The sequence below is a fragment of the Podospora bellae-mahoneyi genome, chromosome 6 (genome assembly GCF_035222275.1).
Source record: "Podospora bellae-mahoneyi strain CBS 112042 chromosome 6, whole genome shotgun sequence".
Taxonomy (NCBI): Eukaryota; Fungi; Ascomycota; class Sordariomycetes; order Sordariales; family Podosporaceae; genus Podospora; species Podospora bellae-mahoneyi.
This window is the reverse complement of record NC_085885.1, coordinates 3,159,995-3,178,453: the sequence shown is the minus strand read 5'-3', so window position 1 is coordinate 3,178,453 and position 18,459 is coordinate 3,159,995. Positions and strand designations below refer to the sequence as shown.

At 52.5% G+C, this 18,459-nt stretch overlaps 5 protein-coding genes across 5 annotated transcripts; 2 read left to right on the top strand and 3 right to left on the bottom strand.

Moving 5' to 3' along the window:
- Window positions 1–26: 26 nt before the first annotated feature.
- On the bottom strand, window positions 27–950 carry QC761_608290 (uncharacterized protein; the record flags this gene model as incomplete). The annotated part of the gene is made up of 1 exon (XM_062881248.1): window positions 27–950. One exon carries the CDS (start codon window positions 948–950, stop codon window positions 27–29), a length of 924 nt encoding a protein of 307 aa, XP_062729953.1.
- A 1,665-nt stretch (window positions 951–2,615) lies between these two features.
- QC761_309940 (uncharacterized protein) lies at window positions 2,616–3,782 on the top strand (the record flags this gene model as incomplete). The annotated part of the gene is made up of 1 exon (XM_062878140.1): window positions 2,616–3,782. The coding sequence occupies one exon, from the start codon at window positions 2,616–2,618 to the stop codon at window positions 3,780–3,782; it is 1,167 nt and encodes a 388-aa protein (XP_062729952.1).
- A 59-nt stretch (window positions 3,783–3,841) lies between these two features.
- Window positions 3,842–4,429, bottom strand: QC761_309930 (uncharacterized protein; the record flags this gene model as incomplete). Its single annotated transcript, XM_062878139.1, has 1 exon — window positions 3,842–4,429. The coding sequence occupies one exon, from the start codon at window positions 4,427–4,429 to the stop codon at window positions 3,842–3,844; it is 588 nt and encodes a 195-aa protein (XP_062729951.1).
- Window positions 4,430–5,232: 803 nt separating this feature from the next.
- QC761_0097440 (uncharacterized protein) lies at window positions 5,233–6,024 on the top strand (the record flags this gene model as incomplete). The annotated part of the gene is made up of 2 exons (XM_062873059.1): window positions 5,233–5,521; window positions 5,573–6,024. The coding sequence occupies 2 exons, from the start codon at window positions 5,233–5,235 to the stop codon at window positions 6,022–6,024; spliced, it is 741 nt and encodes a 246-aa protein (XP_062729950.1).
- Window positions 6,025–7,132: 1,108 nt separating this feature from the next.
- Window positions 7,133–8,356, bottom strand: QC761_0097430 (uncharacterized protein; the record flags this gene model as incomplete). Its single annotated transcript, XM_062873058.1, has 1 exon — window positions 7,133–8,356. One exon carries the CDS (start codon window positions 8,354–8,356, stop codon window positions 7,133–7,135), a length of 1,224 nt encoding a protein of 407 aa, XP_062729949.1.
- Window positions 8,357–18,459: the final 10,103 nt, after the last annotated feature.

Here is an 18,459-nt window from a genome sequence, read left to right as displayed (position 1 = left end):
TATCAGACCTCCAATCTTGTCCCGTTCTACAAATCTTCCACCTCATCACCATCACTCTCTAGATCCGGATCCGGTACGTGCATCCCCTCCGGCAACGCAGGCATCTGCTGCACACTCACCGGCGGCGGCGGCGGCGGCTGATGCTGCTGAGGAATAATAGTATAAGGCACATTACTAGGCAACCCCTGCTGCGCAGCCAGCTGCGCCGCCTTCCTCTCCTCCTCCCTCTTCATTTTCGCCAACATATTCCTCACATCACTCTTCTTGACATACTGATACTTCTCCCCAAAGCTAATCCTAATCCCAATCGTCAGCTGCCTCAGCGTCAGCTGCGCCTCCCGGTGCATAATCATCAGCCACCTCGCCCCATCCGGCTCAATCTTTCTGAACTGCGCCGGAACGCTCACACCGGGTTCGCCGGTGAACGGCTCGTGGTTGTGCTCTGCGCACTGGACGACGACGTGCCACTTGTCGTCGTAGGGGTGGGCCTTTTCCTGCACGGCCTTCATGCGCATGGGGCAGCCGGTCTTGGTGGAGCGGGTGTTGCGGATGCCTTTGGAGTGGGAGGCGTAGGACTTGCCGCCTTTGGCGCAGGAGAGGTTGTAGCGGCGGTAGTTGCCTTCTGAGTCGCGGTTGAGGGAGGAGCCGATGACGACTGCGTAGCCTTGGGTGCGGGCGAAGGATTTGACGTCGGTGAGGAGGGTGGTGAAGTCGGGGTAGAGGCGGTCTTGGGGGGGTGGGAGGAGGGACATTTGAAAGTTGGGGCGGGGGGGGTTTTGAGACGGGGGTTGGGGTTGGGGGTGGGGGTGGGGTTGAAGGGATGGGTGGACTTGTTGGAGAGGGTGTTGTTGTTGTTGTTGCATGTGATTCTGCTGGGGGGGTTGGGCCTGAAGGGTGAATTGCTGCTGCATGTATTGCCCTTGGGCGTGGGAGTTGGGTTGGTGAGCCATAATGACATGAGGTGGTGGTGTTGATGGCCTTGTCAATTGATGCAAAGTGGTGAGTGTGAGGAGTTTGAGTTGCGACGTTGAAATTGGCTTTGCACGTGCAATCTGGCTATTTGGACTAACTGTTGCGGATAAATTGCGGCTGCGCCTCGCCTTGGCTGCCTGAAACTGCGGCTGATTGGCAGCTGCCAGCCGCCCTACACGCTTGTCTCAACAACATGCCCCCACAAGGCTGAGCACGAATCTTGCCCACTGTTGGAATTGGAATTTTTCCATTGTCAGGGACAGCACAAATTGGTTGATGAAATCTCGGTCTGGGAAGATTAGTTAGTATACCATTCTATTCTTCACAGCTGACTTGCCTAGAAACTATGTTTTCTGCCAGCGCTCGACACGCTACAGCCGCCCAGGATTTTACCATGGTCTCTCATCGTTTGGCTTTGGTACAGCGCAGAAATTCCAGTGTTTCTGTTGAGACCAACTTCGCGACCACAAATATTCAGCTTGCTTCGGTATTGCATCATAGTATCAACTTGAAACAAGATCATCGCTCAGTCAACATGAGTTACGCTACCATCGTAAAACCCGGGAGACCTTTTAATGTCCCCGTAGCCCTGACTATCGTCGGCATGCCCTACTTGGTGATGTGCGAGATACTTGCCAACTTACACTGCAAAGACATTCCTGCCCTTAGTCGGATATGTGAGACCGCCCGCAACGATACCACTGCATACTTGTACAATGGAGCAGCAAGAATGTCGCCTATGCTCAAATTGCATGGAATCACTCAGATCAAATTCTGCCGCCTGAACCTGCTCTCGTTGGGAGCGTTTCCGCTAGGTGATAGCCTTCCCCTCCTTAAGGGGAACATTGGGAAAATCACATTGATTTCAAGGAAGTAGGTAATCACAAGGTGGCTTTTCAAGGAACTGCATTCTCAAATTTCGACTACTTCTTGATCAAATCCTCAAATCCCGTCGACAGATAGCTATCCGATAGCCCTTTCTTCATGATATCCATCCACCATTGCCATCGATCACAAAGTTCTCTTAACTGGCTACTTCGAGCTACTGCCACCAGAAAAAGATGAGCTATTACCTCTGTTGCTGTCTTTGCTTCCACCGCTGTCTTTGCTGGCCCCACCAGAATTGGTAGAAGAAGAGGACGTTTGGTCTGGTTCGAGGGAGGGTGCCTCGGGCACGTAGTAGGGGGGACGATCTAAGGCGCCCATAATGTTTTATTGTTTGTTGCAAACTTTTTGCGGGTGTTGCAGGTCTTCTGTTATACTTTTATTGCGGGTTTGAGTTGGAGGTTCAATTCTGGTGCGAATGATACTCGGGGAGAAAGATTTCTATCTTGGATAGGGAAGGTGCCGATAGATATAGGCACTAATGGCAGAGGCCAAACCACGGAACGACCTCTCACGCAGCCATGTGTTCTTACGAGAGGCATGATGTCTGAGGTAACACATGGGGCTCGTGAGTAGGACAAGATTCATGTCCGGGGGGGCTATCAATCACATTGACCAAGGGCCAGTATCTAAGTAAACCAGCATGTTCATCAGTGCTGTGACACGGAGTACCTGAAAACTCTTTGCACTGTGTATTCTGCAGCCTCGAAACATACAACCAGGCTGTTGGCCCTATCCTATAACACAGCCACCTCCATATGCCATCACTGGGAGGCACGGCGCGGTTGGTAGTGGCCCGTGCGCTGTCCACTATCACAACAAACCAAAATGCTATTCCAGGTTCGTTTCAATCAGAGTGCTTTGGGTCTGCTGTATATCCCAGCCATTTTCCCCCATTTTTCTGGTGTCTTGCGAGGGAATATTCGGTTTACATTCAGAATTTCTCTACCTTAGTCTTCCCGCGACGACTCCCTCAAGCCACATCGCAATTCCCAGCGAGCGGGTCTCCACTTTCCCTCATGTCAGGTCTCGATGCGCTGCTCAACCGGCCACGTCCCAGCGCCTGGCAGCGATTTGTTCAACAGCCATGCATTTTCCTCGCGCACAAGCTCTACACGTGGAGACAAATTATTCCCATACAGCCGATACACCCCGTCTCAGTTGTTTGTATTTCCGACACCCACAACAGCCAGCCTGCGCTGCCGGACGGTGACATCCTCATCCACGCCGGCGACCTTACGCAGTCGGGATCCTTACAGGAACTGCAGACTGCAGTTACATGGCTGCGCGCCCAGTCACACCCTGTCAAGATCGTCGTTGCAGGGAACCACGACTTACTCCTCGACGAATCATATACAGGCCATCGCGGCGATAACTTCAATGCAGGAAAGGCGGCTGGCAAGATGATCAACTGGGGCGATATCATCTATCTCGAGAACAGTGAGACGACCGTTACCTGCGCCAACGGTCGCCAACTACGTGTTTACGGCAGTCCTCGCTCCCCTCGCCATGGGAACTGGGCCTTCCAGTATCACCGCAGCAAAGACGTCTGGACGGGAGCGACACCAAAAGGTGTCGATATACTGATTACCCATGGGCCTCCGCGTGCACATCTCGATCTGCAAAGACTAGGTTGTGACTACCTGCTGCGGGAACTATGGCGAGTTCGCCCCAAGCTGCATGTGTTTGGACATGTTCATGAGGGTGCGGGTACAGAGTGGCTGCAGTTTGATGGGTTGCAGAGAGCGTATGAAGATACTGTAATTACCGGCGGTGGGTTCTGGAATCTTTTATGGACGCTGAAGGCGTTTTTACTGACGCTTTTCGGCACTGCTGCCGAGGCGAAATACCTGCTTGTTAATGCAGCCATGGTAGGCGGCCTACGGGATGACGAGCGAAGGCGACCGGTCAAGGTGATGATATAGCATTGTATGTACATATAGACGGGCGAAGAAACGACACGGGGGGTATCTATGTACTACTTTTATACAAAAAGTACGTGAGGCTCCTCCGCAATGATATTCATGTCCAAAAATCGCTTGCTCCTGCTCTCCTCCCCCGGCTGCTTACCGGACTTATCTGGTATAATCAAAGTCTGCCGCAACGCCGGCACCTTTGCCACCCAGGCCGGTTCCGTTTCCAGGACAATCTCCCGGGCTTTCAACACATTCTCCGCTGCGGCGCCAGTGATAATAGCGGGACTGCCGCGCGGCAGTCCGCGCTCGATCAGACGGTTGAATGCCGTTACTAGATATGATGGCAAGACAGCGAGGATGGCGTACCGCTCCGGGTCTGGGTCGATAGGGTCCGGGATGTCGGAAACAGCCCACGATGGTTGGTTATAAAAGTACTCGATTTCAGATCGCAGGCCGGTGATGTACCCGGTGACCAGATACTCGTACATGCGGTACAGGGATGCTGTGGGGGTCTTGCCTTTGCTGTGTGCTGGTTGCCCCTTGTGTTCATCTCGGTGAGCCAAGAGCCATGCCACTGTTGGGGCGGTGGTGTCGGCGGTTGCGTTGTTCGGCTCCCGGCAGAAGACCTTGGAAATCGCGCGCGCAAGGTTAGACATTTTGAATGAAATTGTTGGAGATCTGATGTAAGGGAATTTGTGGTCAATGAGGAAGGACAGTGAGCGGAACATGAAGAGACAAGGGAGTGAGGATTTTAGATGGTGTCAGATTGAAGATGTTGGCAGGTTGAAGATGTTGGCAGGCGTTGAAGAAGTTTAGCCGCCCGCAATGCGGTACAGTGCAGCTGTCACTGTATAGGTTGGACAGCCCCGTTCGGCCGGGCTTCAAGCGAACCCTGCCTTGTTCCATCTGCTAGCAGATGTGCAGGCCGTTCCGCCCAGAATGATATTTTAGCATCACATTCGTCTGGTTCCTTACCCCTTATTATCGAGAATGAGCTTTGCCGCGACCCTCGAGCCTGATTATAAAACTAACCGATACTGGCGCTAGGCTCGCGTTGGCCCAAGACTACAACGTCGCGCTGTATGAAGACCAACGTCCACTTGATATCGAAAGATGAGGCTATATCGAGGGTTAAGAGTCATAAATATGGACGGAGACTGGGATGTTGATGAGGATTAAAGGTCTACAACTTGACTCGTTCGGATGTCAAACCAGAAACCTGAACAGCAGCCTTCTTGACATTCGTTATTTCACGATCTACCTCTCTCATTCAGTCCCAACCTTCATACCTCCCTTATCGCTTGCAGCCGCCGTGCAAAGCCTCGTCCGTCCATCATGGGTCAACAGTATTCTCGCCTGCGACAACGGCGCAATGCCGACCGACTCCGTGATCTGGCACCACGGAGAACCTCAGGACATGAGGAACCCCTCCCCAATCTGGACCATCAAACGCTTTGGAATGCCCTCAACAAGGTTGCTGCTTACATCGACCGTCACGGAGGCAACGTCTCCAACCCCGGAAGACCTCCTCAAACAATCATCCGGTAAACTTCTCAGCTGGCTCGGCGGCCCCTACGCTGTTCTCCTCCAGATCGCAGCCCCAAGCATCGCCCTCGGCTCATGTACCCACTCCCGCTTCCAAACGTACCTTATCTCAGGATTTCGCCGAACCGCAGCCTTCATAATGGCCGTCGTTCATGGAACAGACGAACAGAAAGCACTCATATGTGGTACCATCAAGAAACAGCGTCCGTATCCCCCCTTCCAATCGTCCCATTACTGACACAGCGTACGTAAGGACTCCTTCATCACCGACCCCTCCTACACCGCCGCCAACCCAGAGCTGCAAAAGTGGACGGCAGCCACTCTCTTTATTGCCGGACAGCTAACCCAGAACCTCTTCTCCGTCAACCAAAGCCCCATGCCGCGCGCCCAGAAAGAGGTACTCTGTCAACAGTTCGGGAGGTTTGCCACGGCGTTGGATATGCCGGCTGAGATGTGGCCCTCTTCGCTGGAGGAGTTTCAGGCATATTTCGACGAGCAGATTCGGACAATAGAGATCACGGAGGAGAGTAAGAAGGTTGCGAATATTTTGCTGAGGGAAATAGAGTTGCCTTGGTTTTTGATGTGGACATTGCCTGTGATGAGGGTGTTGATGGCTGTTTGGTTGCCAGAGAAGTTTAGGGTGACGTTCGGGTTGCCGAATCCGAAGGGGTGGTTGGTTTGGGCAGCGTATTGGGCTGTGGTTTGACGATTTGGTGTGCCAATTGGTTGACGCCAGAGAGGGTGAAAATAGTTGGTGAGTCCTGGATGAGGAGGATATGGCGAGGGCGGCGGAGGATATTAGACTCCATGGTCGGTGGATGGTCTGAATATCTTGCCTTCAACATGTACTGGATGACCTCTACCCGTCAATCAGCGTCGCATTGGCATGAACTGGATTGCTTGGGTCTAGAGATGCGATTCCCTCCTTAGAGTATACCACAACTCCACGCTCCCCGTCGTCAACCGAATAAGTCTTCGACAACAAGATGGTCTTAGTTATAGAGAAGCCTTCGATTTCTGGGAGTAGTAGGGGGTGATGTGCTGGCGGTGGCGGGTTCCAAAGTTCCAGGTCAAGCCCAAACGATCTGAGAACGTCCAGTGATCCGTTCCTCCGAAGCTCCGTCATCTTTACTTCTTGGTCGATCAAGGGCAAAAGCTTCTCAAAGTCATGTGGGAAAAGAAGACCGACAAGGTCCGATAAACTTAAAATCCCATTCTGCCTCGCGGCGAGATCCACCGCCGCGTTCTGTGACCGGGGAATGAAGATTGGAGTAAATCGCTCCTGCTTTTCCTTTCCAAACAGCCCGATCATGCTATTGAGGTCCTGATATACTTGAACTGAGTGGGGAGTTTCGACTCTCAAGTGGAGCTTTTGACCTCACGGGCAGCTGCCACTATCTTCAAACCAAAATCAACAAAGGCGGCGATGTTGGCAACCAGACTGATGGAAGTAAGGGGATCCATCTTGTCTTCGATATCATGAGATGTTCAACAGCGCAGATATCGCCAATCTATACGCGTTGAGGTCTAGGTGAAGAACGGCGGAGAAACGCAGCTGCACAGATGAGGCACAGGTGGTTGGTTGCATTTTCAGGCAGAAATCGTGATCCACCTCACCTTCCTCCAAGTGTGCCTTCCCAAAACACTGCATGATGTAGAATCGGTGTGGCGCAGCACCTTCTGTTCGTCCAACTTCAAAGGTTCATGTTCCTCTTGTGCTATCAGCTGTGTTGTGTTGGAGTTTGGTACCGATGTTCAAAGATAGAATGGATTTACAATCATACTATCAGCGGAGATGTCATTCAAGGATAGCACTACAGCTTCCCCTGGTTATCTTTCTTCCAAGCATCATACTTCCTATAGATATCATGCCGGAAAGTATTCTTCAGATCCGTCAAAGTCTGCATCTGGACTGGCATCGAGGCTTGTATCGCGCACAAACCACAAAGACCATTTGTGCGATCAATGAACCAAGCAAATGACAGCCCACCCCCCCACGTGAGCGTCCTCTCACCGTACCACCCATCAGCCCCTTCCAGAGTCAATAGGCCTCCAAGGCCGTGTCCAACTTTCATCCCCTCAGTACCCACGCGATAAAAGACACCGGTTGGTCCATCAAACACCGCCTTCGCATTGTCCTCCGCTTCAGGGCCAATCTGGTTGCTAAACATCTCCTCTACCGTTTCCTTCTTCAAAAGCTTCCCATCGTTGGCAAGCAAGGACTTCAAGACCTTGACGTACCCCTCAGCAGTCATGAACAACCCATGGCCGCCAAAGTCTCCCTCACTCCGCCTGTTCATCTCCATGCCACCAACGACAGCTAACCCTAGCCCCTCCGGGTCAGAGGGGTTGAGATCGACCATTCTACCCCTAGCCTCGTCACCCTTAACTGGGTAGAATTGTGCATCGGAAGTGGGGATTCCAAGAGGCTTACAGATACGCTCTTGTACATGCTTCCCAAGAGTGGTGTTGGTTGCGCGCTCGAGGATGCGGCCTGCCCAGTCGTAGTTGGGCCCATAGGTCCAGGACGTGCCAGGGTTGAAGATGAGGGGGTAGGCAAATGCTTTTTCGACGGGACGACGGTGGCCAGGTTGAAGAGGCGTTTCGTTCTTTTCGCGCCAAGAGGAGAGGTAGGGGAAAAGGAAGTGATAGGCTAGGCCGGAGGTTTGAGAGAGCAACTGGCGAAGGGTAATGGCTTTGGTAGAGGGGGTGAGAGTCTCCCCGTCGGGGAAGAGGATGGGTTTGTCGACAAGTTCGGGAGCGAACTTTGAGATGGACTCTGGAGAGTCGAGGGAAAGGTGTCCATCGTCTATGGCTTGGAGGACGGCGATAGTGGCAATCAATTTGGTGCCGGAGGCGAGGTAAAGGATATCATCGAGTTTGTGAGCGAGAGATTCCCCAGAAAGTAGGGTTCGGGCGCCGACTGTGTAGTTGTATGCGAAGGTGCCGGTAGTGTTGGTTGCGCAGATGATGACGCCATTGATTTTGGAGGCGGCGATGGCGGCTTCGAAGGCGGGCTCAATGGTTTGCTCAGCCATTGCTTGTTGTTGAAGTTGCACTGATGGGACAACGCTTTGAACCACGCAGGTAGAGACACAATTACAAGGTATTCTGATTCTCTGGTTGGAGACAGCCTATTGAAAGTGATCGGGAGTTGGGTTGGCATTCGAGTGTCTCACGCAGCTCTGTCCCAATTTATGCTGAAGAGGGGTGGCTTCTGATTTGAGGTCATTCACTAGAAGGCCCCTCCATTCAAGGGTTGCTCGGCTTTCTTGACAGCGCTGGCAGAATCGTTGCTCGCCGATGACTCATCGGGATAAGCCAACCCCAATAAATGCGAGGAATCCGAGCTCAGCTGCAGCAATGAATTCCAAAAAGAATAGTCCACAACCATGTTACCTTTACCAGATGTAAGAGACACTTGTGTCTCCGCTGCCAACATACGCGTCAAACCAAAGGGAAACATTGCAGGTCAGTGTGACATCAGATGTGGATGTTTGAAATTTAAATCATTAGAGCAATCGGGTTCAACTTTGTACTTACTGCTTGCGCTGCTTGCTTTCTGAGCTGGATATACGGCTCCGGACTCCAACACCCCCATCCTCAAGGCCGGGCAAGGCACGACCTTGGCTCTCCCAAACACCACACAATCCTCGAGAAGCTACCTCACAGTCAGAGCTTATTAAAACTCGGATATCAAACCACCAGGGTAGCTCACCAACATCTATGTTAACTGCTGTGGATCGATTAACTAAAGGTACGATGACTGTAATGCACGAGGTGGCTCTTCTACGTATGGAGCTCTCGGTATTGCGAAAGGCCAATGAGGCACTTAGTAATAGACTGAGAGCTATAAAAACACGTGTGAGGCTTGGAGGGTTACTTACCGTACAAGAGGCATAGGATATACTGGATCAGAAGGCTGTAGGTGAGCAGGTAATCCAGGAAAATCGACAAAGTGGTGGTGGTGCAGGGGAGTCTCGGCCGAAAATTCGGTGCTGTGGCGGGTGCGGTAAGCCAGGCCATAATGCACGTACGTGCCAGGAGGCTGCAGAATCATCTGATTCATCTATTTCCGATTCAGTTATAGTTATTTCCTAGTGTTGTGGTTATATAATTGAGGATAGCTGTGGTAGGGTGGTAGAAAGTTCGGCGCTCGCTTGTCTGCGGCGCTCGCTTATCACGCACGTTAACACTTTCTTAAGTGTTTCTGTGCTACTCTAGTATAGCTTCCTGCCTGAAACATGATCGTGCCTTGCCAAGGCAACTCCAATGTACGACGCTGTGGCTCATTAATGGATACAGGTAGCCTGGTGAAGAAAACACGAGCTGGGGAAAATCAAAACAATATTTACCTGTGCTAGATCACTTGAGATACGTTCAATATTTGCTGTGGTGCTAATAACCATGCGGGTATCTATCATTTCTTCAGATTCTATGCAACAATGAAACATTAAGAGTTAGATGCCAATGTTTAAACCGAATTCTATACGGGTCAGAGAGCTCGGAACCTATCATCCGCCCCCCGATTCGCCTCCGCCCGCTGAGTCTCTATCTGTAGCTGAGCTGAACTCATCGTCGGCCCAATGACTACTGTCCCAGAACCTAACGTAGGCGCAAGGACCGCGTTGGGATTCCCAAAACAGGCCCAGTATAAGCAACCGTAGTCCCGCTACTCATCGAGTGTGTGTCGCTAATCCGTGAGGAAGGAGGGCCGGGATAAGCCGGCAGAGGTATGTCGTTCTCCCTATCCTGTGCTCCTGGCCCCGGGTTCACAGTGCTACCACTAACACGAGCCCCTCCATTTCTTCTCCCCATTTCAATACTTTCCTCCTCGCCTATCGGCTTGCGAGCTCCCAGCCACTCCACTGGATACTTATGTCGGAACCCCCACTTGAACCATAATTTGAGCTTCATTCTAAGAGGTAGCGTCTTCCATTGCTCCTTCAATCGTTCTTGGTCATCAGGGCTCCGCTCCTGCTCTTGCGAGGTGAACAACGCCACGAACAACCCGAGACAGAACCAGGACACAGTCCCGAACCGAAAGCACCATCTGCCTTGCATCATCCTCCGGAACCAGAAGAAGTTCTCAATCAATCCGAGAAGAAAAAAAATGAGACGACGGCAACGACGATGACGGCCCACAGTGCGATTAGCTAGCACCCTCCTGACCAGGCGTGATAATTCGGAGGGCATGGAGATAGCTCCTCGAGCCCCCACCTCTCCTCCTTGGCCTCTAGCGTATCGCATTCCCAGATGTAGTTGTGGTTGATAGCTGAAGCTGTCGTTATCTGTGTGCGGCCTTAGAGTCGGGGCTAGGTCCGTTGGTTTCAGGTGGAGGTACGTTGAGGTCGAGGTGACCGTTTCGGTAGAAAAGAGGCGATGATCGCTCGAAATCGCGACGGCTCTGGCGTACGTTGTCAATCGTACCTCAGCGGTGGCTTTCGGAAGGAGAATCGCTGAGAGTGGCGAAGGGAACTCGAACCGGTTAAGCCGGCTGGTCGTTGTGTACTCAAAGGGGATTGGACAGCTGGCCGGGGCGGTGAAGGCGACGTCGATAACCCAGACTGGGGGATTCTGGTAAGTAGTGGTAGTTGTTTCCTCAAAATAGTTAACGAGGTCGGATTGAGGCACAGTGCCAGCGGGGAGGAACACCTTCACAATCTCGATGTCCCAGGATGGGCTGGTTATGGTCGTTATCGTGACAGGTGTCACACCGGTGGGTATGGAGGTGTGCTTCACTACAAAGTTCCAGTGGGTTATCGTTGACGTCCTGCACTGTTGGGTTGCCCCGCCTGTTATACCGCAACTATAGGTATAAGACGTCGGCTCGTAGACATATAACTGTATTCCAGTCCAGTAGCTACCCAGTCCTGCTTATAGAAAACAGGCGACGGCGAGTGCTAGCGGACACAGCTAACTTATCCGCTTCATGTTTACGCTACCGGTGACCAAACAAAGTGACTAGAAGTAAAGCCAAAAACTGTGAGAAAAGCCCGTTAGTGATCAATGGTTGGGCGCCCTTTCCACTTAAGACGCGTGCTTTTTGCCGGCCAGACTGGCCTAACACATCGCACGTGCGAGATTGGCATCCCATCTGCAATATCAAGGGTCGGCTCTCGGCACCAAAGCTGGTTATGCACAGCCTAACGCTAATATGTTTTCCCTCAGTTGGGCTGCTAAAGTGTTATCGACGAATAAGCAGGCTACATAACTTCCATGCCAAGCACACACCGGTTCAGGCGTCCCTGATGCCCACGGCACAGCCATGGCCAAGAATCCTTTCTTTACTTTCTATCCAATAAGAACGCATGAGCTAGTCCTGATGGTTCTTGTGTTTTTTATAGCGCCGACACCCTTATTATCGTTACATTCATTTTGAGGAATATCGAGGTGATCCCTAACCCTTATGATCTTTTTACCCCTAAGCCCCTAAATCCAAGTAGAAGCAAGAAATAAAACACACCGCAACCCTATTATCCTCGACTAAGAAAAGGAGTCTCCCGTCCTTCGGACTAGGTGGTATATCGTCATTGTTGAGATTACTCAAGTAACTACCTAGGTACCCAGCAATAATACCTAGACAAGCAGCCATCATACGGTACAGAATTGTAAAGACAAAGTTAAAGGATATAACACACTATCTCATAGGGTCTCATGTTGCCCGAAATATAATAAAGTCGCGCGCTAGTAGGGCGAGTCTATCTACTTAGTGTAACTAGACACAGCCCAAAATTAGGTATCCCACACACAATCACGCCCGCCTCGCAATCCAGAACTGTGCATCATACGCATTCTTCGTCAAAGCCCGATCGTCAAAGCCATAACCAGCCTCCATCCCCCGCACCTTCTTCCCCGGGAGCGACACGGCACCGCACCCCTCCAGCACGTCCAGAAACTCAAATCCCATCTCTTCAGCCACCGTCACAATATCCTCCAGAGAGAGCTGAATGAACGGCGCAGTTCCGTAGAGCAGAGGGCCAAAGTTGATCCAATAACCCCCAGGCTTGAGCATACGAGATATCGTGTCAAAGTAGGTCATGATGTTGCGCGCCGTGTCGACGAATAAATGCGTTACCACAACGTCAAAGCGGGCTGTGCTGTCCGAAAATACGGTTGTGAAGTCGCCCTCTACTAGGACAACGGCCCTCGGGTTGGGGGGGACGTCAGGAAAGGTGACGGCGCGGAGCATGTTAGATGCTGTTCGGTGGTGGGACCACGAGTCAATGAATGGGTACAGGCTGCTGGAGGAGCTGCTTTCAAGAAAGCGGTAGACGAGGTTTTGGTACATTGACCATTCGTTGTTGGTCACCTCGAAGGCTGTGAATGTAGTTCTAGATCAGCATTACGCAAATGGAAAGTTGGAGGGGGTTTCCTGTTACGTTGTAATTTCGCGACATCATGCCCTAACCGTCCCAGGCCAGCACCGGGCAAAGCAATTCTCAGGGGCCTGCCTTGGTCGGCGTCCAAGGATGCCATATCTGACAGGGCCTTCAAGATGCATGGAAATGCTGCGCCTTTCTTATTCACCACCTCAGCAGACCAGTCACGAACAAGATGCTTCAGCGCTTGCGAGACGCTGACTTTATCGGCCGATCGTCCAGCCGCCTTCATCCCCTTGATATGCTGGTCAAGCTCAACTTGGTCCACTTGATAGAATGTGAGCCCGTTTTTGACAATCGCATCACAAAGCTCTTGGTTCTTTGAAATGAGATTGTTGACATTGGCGAACCTCTTGCTGTATGCAATCTCTCGCTCGACAAGCGCCTTTTGCTTCTTGTGCGCGGTTGTACAGACCCTTGAGATGGTCGAGGTCGGCCCGCTGCAGCTCAGCGTAGCTGGAGAACCCACGCAGAGCTTCGAGGAGACGATATCGTGGATGATGCTCGTTCCAACGACCATGTTTCCTGCTCATGCGCTGAAAGAGGCGCTCATTTTCCTCGAGATGTCGCTCTGTGACTGGTCCAATGGGCAACGATGCGTTTTCTTTCACGGTAAGGATGGTCTGGTGGACTTCAAAAAATGGGGGAATACTTCTGGATTTTGTTGTTAGATCATGTGGTAAACGTCCGAAGTTAGTGTTCCTTGATTGTGACTTGCCTCTACTTGGGACTACTGTTCTGCAGCTTGGCTGCCAGCAAACGCCCCCAGCCTAAGGAGCCACTGAGTGGCGATGAAAAGACAGAACCTTGTCCACATTGCGCATAAACAGATAGGCAGCAAACCGCAAAGATGGACATCTCGCCGGTTCACGCGGATGGATGATGCCGCAATTATTATCAGCTTCATGAGAACATTGCGGACCGGCCGAGAGCCGATATTTCTGCATCTTTTGCGCGCTAACCAAAGTGGAGTCTCTGCATATGTGAAAGAGAACCTTGATGGACTGTGAGTCGCTGGCAGCCGAGCAGATGCAGCTGAAGACATGCCTGCCGGGAAGAGGTTGCATGTGGCAAACAACTAGCTACTGACTTCAGGCTGCTGGAAATGGTTTAAGTTAAGAGTCACGGCCAGGTGACTTCTCATGGGTAGGTAAACTAGCACAGCGACCCCGAAGTCGCAATGTCTCGTTCCGATGATCGAGCGCGAAAGATTTTGCAAGCCGCCCTTCGATGTAGCCGGCCAAAGTTGATGGTTTACCTCCAAGCAGTAGGTATCTTATCCTACGTACCTAGGTACTTATATCGACCCTCTTCCCCAACCCCAATTATTCAAGGGATCGTCCGGCATCAGATTAAACATGACTACAAATTAAGTCAGCAAATTCTGGAATGCGTAAAACAAAACATCTGGGTATACCTACCTTGGCCAAATGCGCCGAAAGCTTCATCCAGCGGCAGATCCAGAGATTGCATGTTGGGGCCAACAGCGTTCACGTGGTTAAACCCTGGGTATGGCGCCGCCCACTCATCTGCAAAACTCCCCTGTTGGTCGTAGTCTTGTTGGAGTGACGAAAGCGACGTCTCCGAGTTGGAGGTCGGCGGAACTTGCAGTATAGTTTCTCTGTACTGGTTTTGGCTAAAATCGTTGCCTGGAAGATTTTGCTGCCTCTCAGACGCCGGCATCCCGGACTCGCATGTGTTGTTGGCAATAAATGGCGGCTCAGGCGGGGGCTTATCTGTCGCTTGCCCGTGGTGCGTTTTTCGATCGTCTTTGAAGACCATGTCAACTTCGCAGTGCAGACTAAGTTTCAAGAGATCGCTGAGGAGCTGCTCGGCGTGGCGTGCGATTTGACTGCGTGCGCTGAGCGCCTTGGCTGCCCGGATGATCCTAAACACGCCGGCCTTCGCTTCGTGGGCCGTGTTGCTGTATGGGTGGCTAGTTGGGGGGATACAAAGTATGACTCCAGCGGTGAAGAGATGGACGAATATGAAGGCCAGGCTGAACTCGTGCTCAAACTGCATCACTGGTGTCTGGGATATGCGGAGCGCCGCTTTGATCGAGACATCGAACGATCTGGATATGAAGTCTACCGAACTCTTGGATATTCCTTGGCGGTATTCGGACGACAGCCTGTGTTCTAGTAGCGGTCGATGTGCGAGTATGATGGCGGCATCGTAGGTGATTTGCAATACCCATGCCTGCAGTTTGAGACGCTGGAGCGGAGATGCTGCGTGATCCTTTCCGTCGTCCTCAAGGAGCCCCGGGAATGTTAATCCTGGAGAACTATGATCACCCAGCACGCTGCCGCTGTCGAGGGGTGGTGGAAGCGTTTTCCGCCACTCAGCCAGCTGCGCATCGACATGTTGCACGGCATCTATCAGGGATTGCAGGTCCTCCGCCGTCATGGGACTGTTTAACTGCAGCAGCCTGAAGGTGGAGATTGTCTTTCTAATGATCTCGTACACTTTGTACTTGAGCCAGTGAAACGTCAAAACAGAAACCGCACCACCGCCAACCCCGTTCTGAATTCCGTGCTCACCGGAGGTAATATCAATGGCTGGATCATCCTCCATGCCCGCAAGCGGCAACAAGTCGGAGAAGGCTGGATCCAGCGACGCCGGTCTCCCATAAATTTGTGAGGCAAACGTGTCGGCAACAGTGACGTGGTTCCAGCACCGGCGGCGAATCTGCGTGGTGATCTCATCGTCCGAGTCCATCTCGCAATGTAATGCCAGAGCGTAGGAGGCCCTGACCGACATACCAATCATTGCCCACGCCAGGCTCGGCGAGCCATGGAAGATGTAGTATGCGCCCAGGAGCACAGTCACCTGAACAGTCTCGATGCAGCTGTCGTCGAGCAGGTCCAGCAAATGCCACCGAACCTCTCCGATCATTTGGTTTACTAGCCGCTGCGGGTCAGGCGAGACTGAGGCGAGAAACTGCAGGCCCTGCGGCGACGTGTTCTGAATGGCGCTTTTCAGGCCGAGGGCGGCCACAGTCAGGGTGACTAGGATCTTGCTCATGTCTTCCCGCCGCCAAGCTGGAGCCGTTATGATGTCCCGCGCCTGGGTCATGAAGGACGGTCTGTGGAAGATCCAGATGAACCAATGGAGCCTCTCAAAATACGCGTCTATCAACTTCTCCATCACCGACGGAGCTGGCATTTGCATGGTCTGCAATCCCCATACTGGCCCGCTCGGCGAGCCTGATGCGGCATCCCCGGGAATAGTTGAGCTCTTTGTAGGTGCGTGCGTCCCAAAGTTCTCATACATGTTCATGGCGAGAGATATCGTTGACCTGTTGGCGCCGAACTGCTGCGTCTCAATCGAGCCGGCCACCTGTCGGGTCAAGGGAGAAGCGTCTTCCGGCGGTGTCTGGGCCGGACCGATCGATAGTCTCGCTGTCTCCGGCCCGGAGGAGGTAGTTCGGGCCCTCCGGGCCACCCTGGCGATGCCGTCCCCATCATTACCAGCGTCACTGCTGGCCTTGCGCCGCCTTGGCGTCGATTCAGGCAACGGCCGAGGCTGGCACTCCACGCCGGAGCGGACGCACATGGTACATGGTTTGGTGACATCGCACTACATGTACACATGGTTATTAACCTCTGCTCCTCATGTCAGACATCTGGTAACAATGCGCGGGTGCTTACCTTCAACTTCTGCCGGCGGCAGCGCGCGCAGGCTGTGGAGACTCTGCTGAGTGGCACACCACCGGAAGACATCGAGCTCATCTTTACTGTGGAAGCATGAAGAGGAGTGGAAATTCCACCGGATGGCAAGATGTACGCACATCGGATGCTTGTTCGGCATTTGGTCTTTACGCTGATTGTCTAGCGCAGGTCCCCCGCATTCCCCCCTCCCTGCAGGGGATTTTGGAGGTGTTGAGCTGCGGAGTTGGCGCCGCTTGGCCGGATGACTGGCGCTTCCGGTGGAACCCGTTGACCAAAGACATCATGTTGCAAGTTGCAGGTGACTGGGCGATAATTATTTTGAGAGAGAACAGTAAGGTAGGTATTGTAACCTGGGCGCTTGCTTTTATGTGATTTGGCCTGTTCCGCAGTTTTGTCAGGAATCCTCAATCAATGCCGCCCTTTCCCCATTCCAGCTGCGCAGCCATGGGCTTCGAAGCTACTCCAAAACCTGACACACCCTCGCAAGCTGCCGTAGCCAGCAGCGAAGAGTCCAGCCCAGTCAGCGAAGAACCAAAACGAGCGAGCAGAAGGCGGTCCAAAGTAGCCTGTCGCGAGTGTAGGCGGAGGAAAGTCAGATGCGATGTGTATCAGCGTGGAGCACCTTGCACCAACTGCCAATTGGACCAAGATGATTGCACTATTGTCCGGAATAGAAGGTGGGTAAGCCTGATGAACCTTATCGTCTAGATTCTAATGAGCATCTGAGGGATCAGGGGTCGCAAACTACGCCAACATGAAGCCACCCAACACGCACCCGTCGCCACAGGATCTTCTCTCAGCGGTAGTTCGAGCAACGCCTCGAATCATTCACCCACATATCGACAATCACCAGTAAACATACTGGACGACAACATTCTCAATGGATATCTCGGTCGTCTTCATTCCCCGGCTGTATCGTCATCATCCCCCAAGCCTGCGTCATCCATACCGGATTTGCCGTTCTACCTCCATTGCGACCTGTCCCATGTCTCGAACGAGGACATTTCCCTTCTTCAAAGGAAAGGATGCTTTACGTTTCCCAAAAAAGACCTCCTTGATGATCTACTCAAATGCTACTTCGATTACGTCCATCCGCACGTGCCATTCCTCGACGAACAAGAATTCTGGGAGACGTACTTGGATCGGGATCCACAGAGCCAACATTTTCATCACACTGATGGCTACCGCATCAGTTTGATCCTATTCCAAGCCGTCCTCTTTGCCGCCACAGCCTGCGCTCCCCTGAGTGTCTTACGCAGAGCCGGATACACATCGCGCAGGGTCGCGCGCCGGGCCGCATTTGACAGGGTCCATGCGTTATACTCCCTCGATGCCGAGCGAGACAAGATGGTCTTGCTCCAGACGCTACTGCTCATGTCGTTTTGGCGAGGAGGTTCGAGCGAGGAGAAAGATGGTTGGCACTGGTCCGGCCTGGCCTTCTCCCTGGCATTCGACTTGTGCCTGCATCGCCAGCCGGACGCGCACCTGACGGCGCGACAACAAACCCTGCGTAGGAGGTGTTGGTGGAGTTTTGTCCTGCGGGATCGACTGCTGGCCCTCTCGGAGCAGCGTGCTCCTAGACTCCAGCTCGACCAGTCCGACGTGCCTTTGTTGACGCTAGCGGACTACAACGTAGGTCTGCGATGCGCCATAAGCGAGCTCTCTCCGGGCGAAGAACTTGGAAAGAGAACCACCTTGTCGATGTTCTCTCTTCAACTAATACGGCTTGTGATGTGCATCGGTGATGGGTTCCCATCCCATTCAGAGAATCTGAAGAACTACTCGTCACCTGCCCTGGAAACATGGGCCCAAACTCGGTTGACAATCCACAATGACAGCTCGATGACGGGACTGGTGGACCTCGATTTCTGGAGATCGAACTTGCTTGAAGTTCTCCAGCGTCCGAGTGACCCATCGGGCGACGACACTGTGCTGTCTTGTATCCTTGTACACCGGAATGCTCTGCAAATATACTACCAGTGAGAAACCACCAGAAATCCAAATAACGAGGAACCACGCTGTTGAACGCTGTTTAGAAAGTTGATACTCGCCATCTGCATGCCGCGAATGCTTAACGCCGCCTCTCAA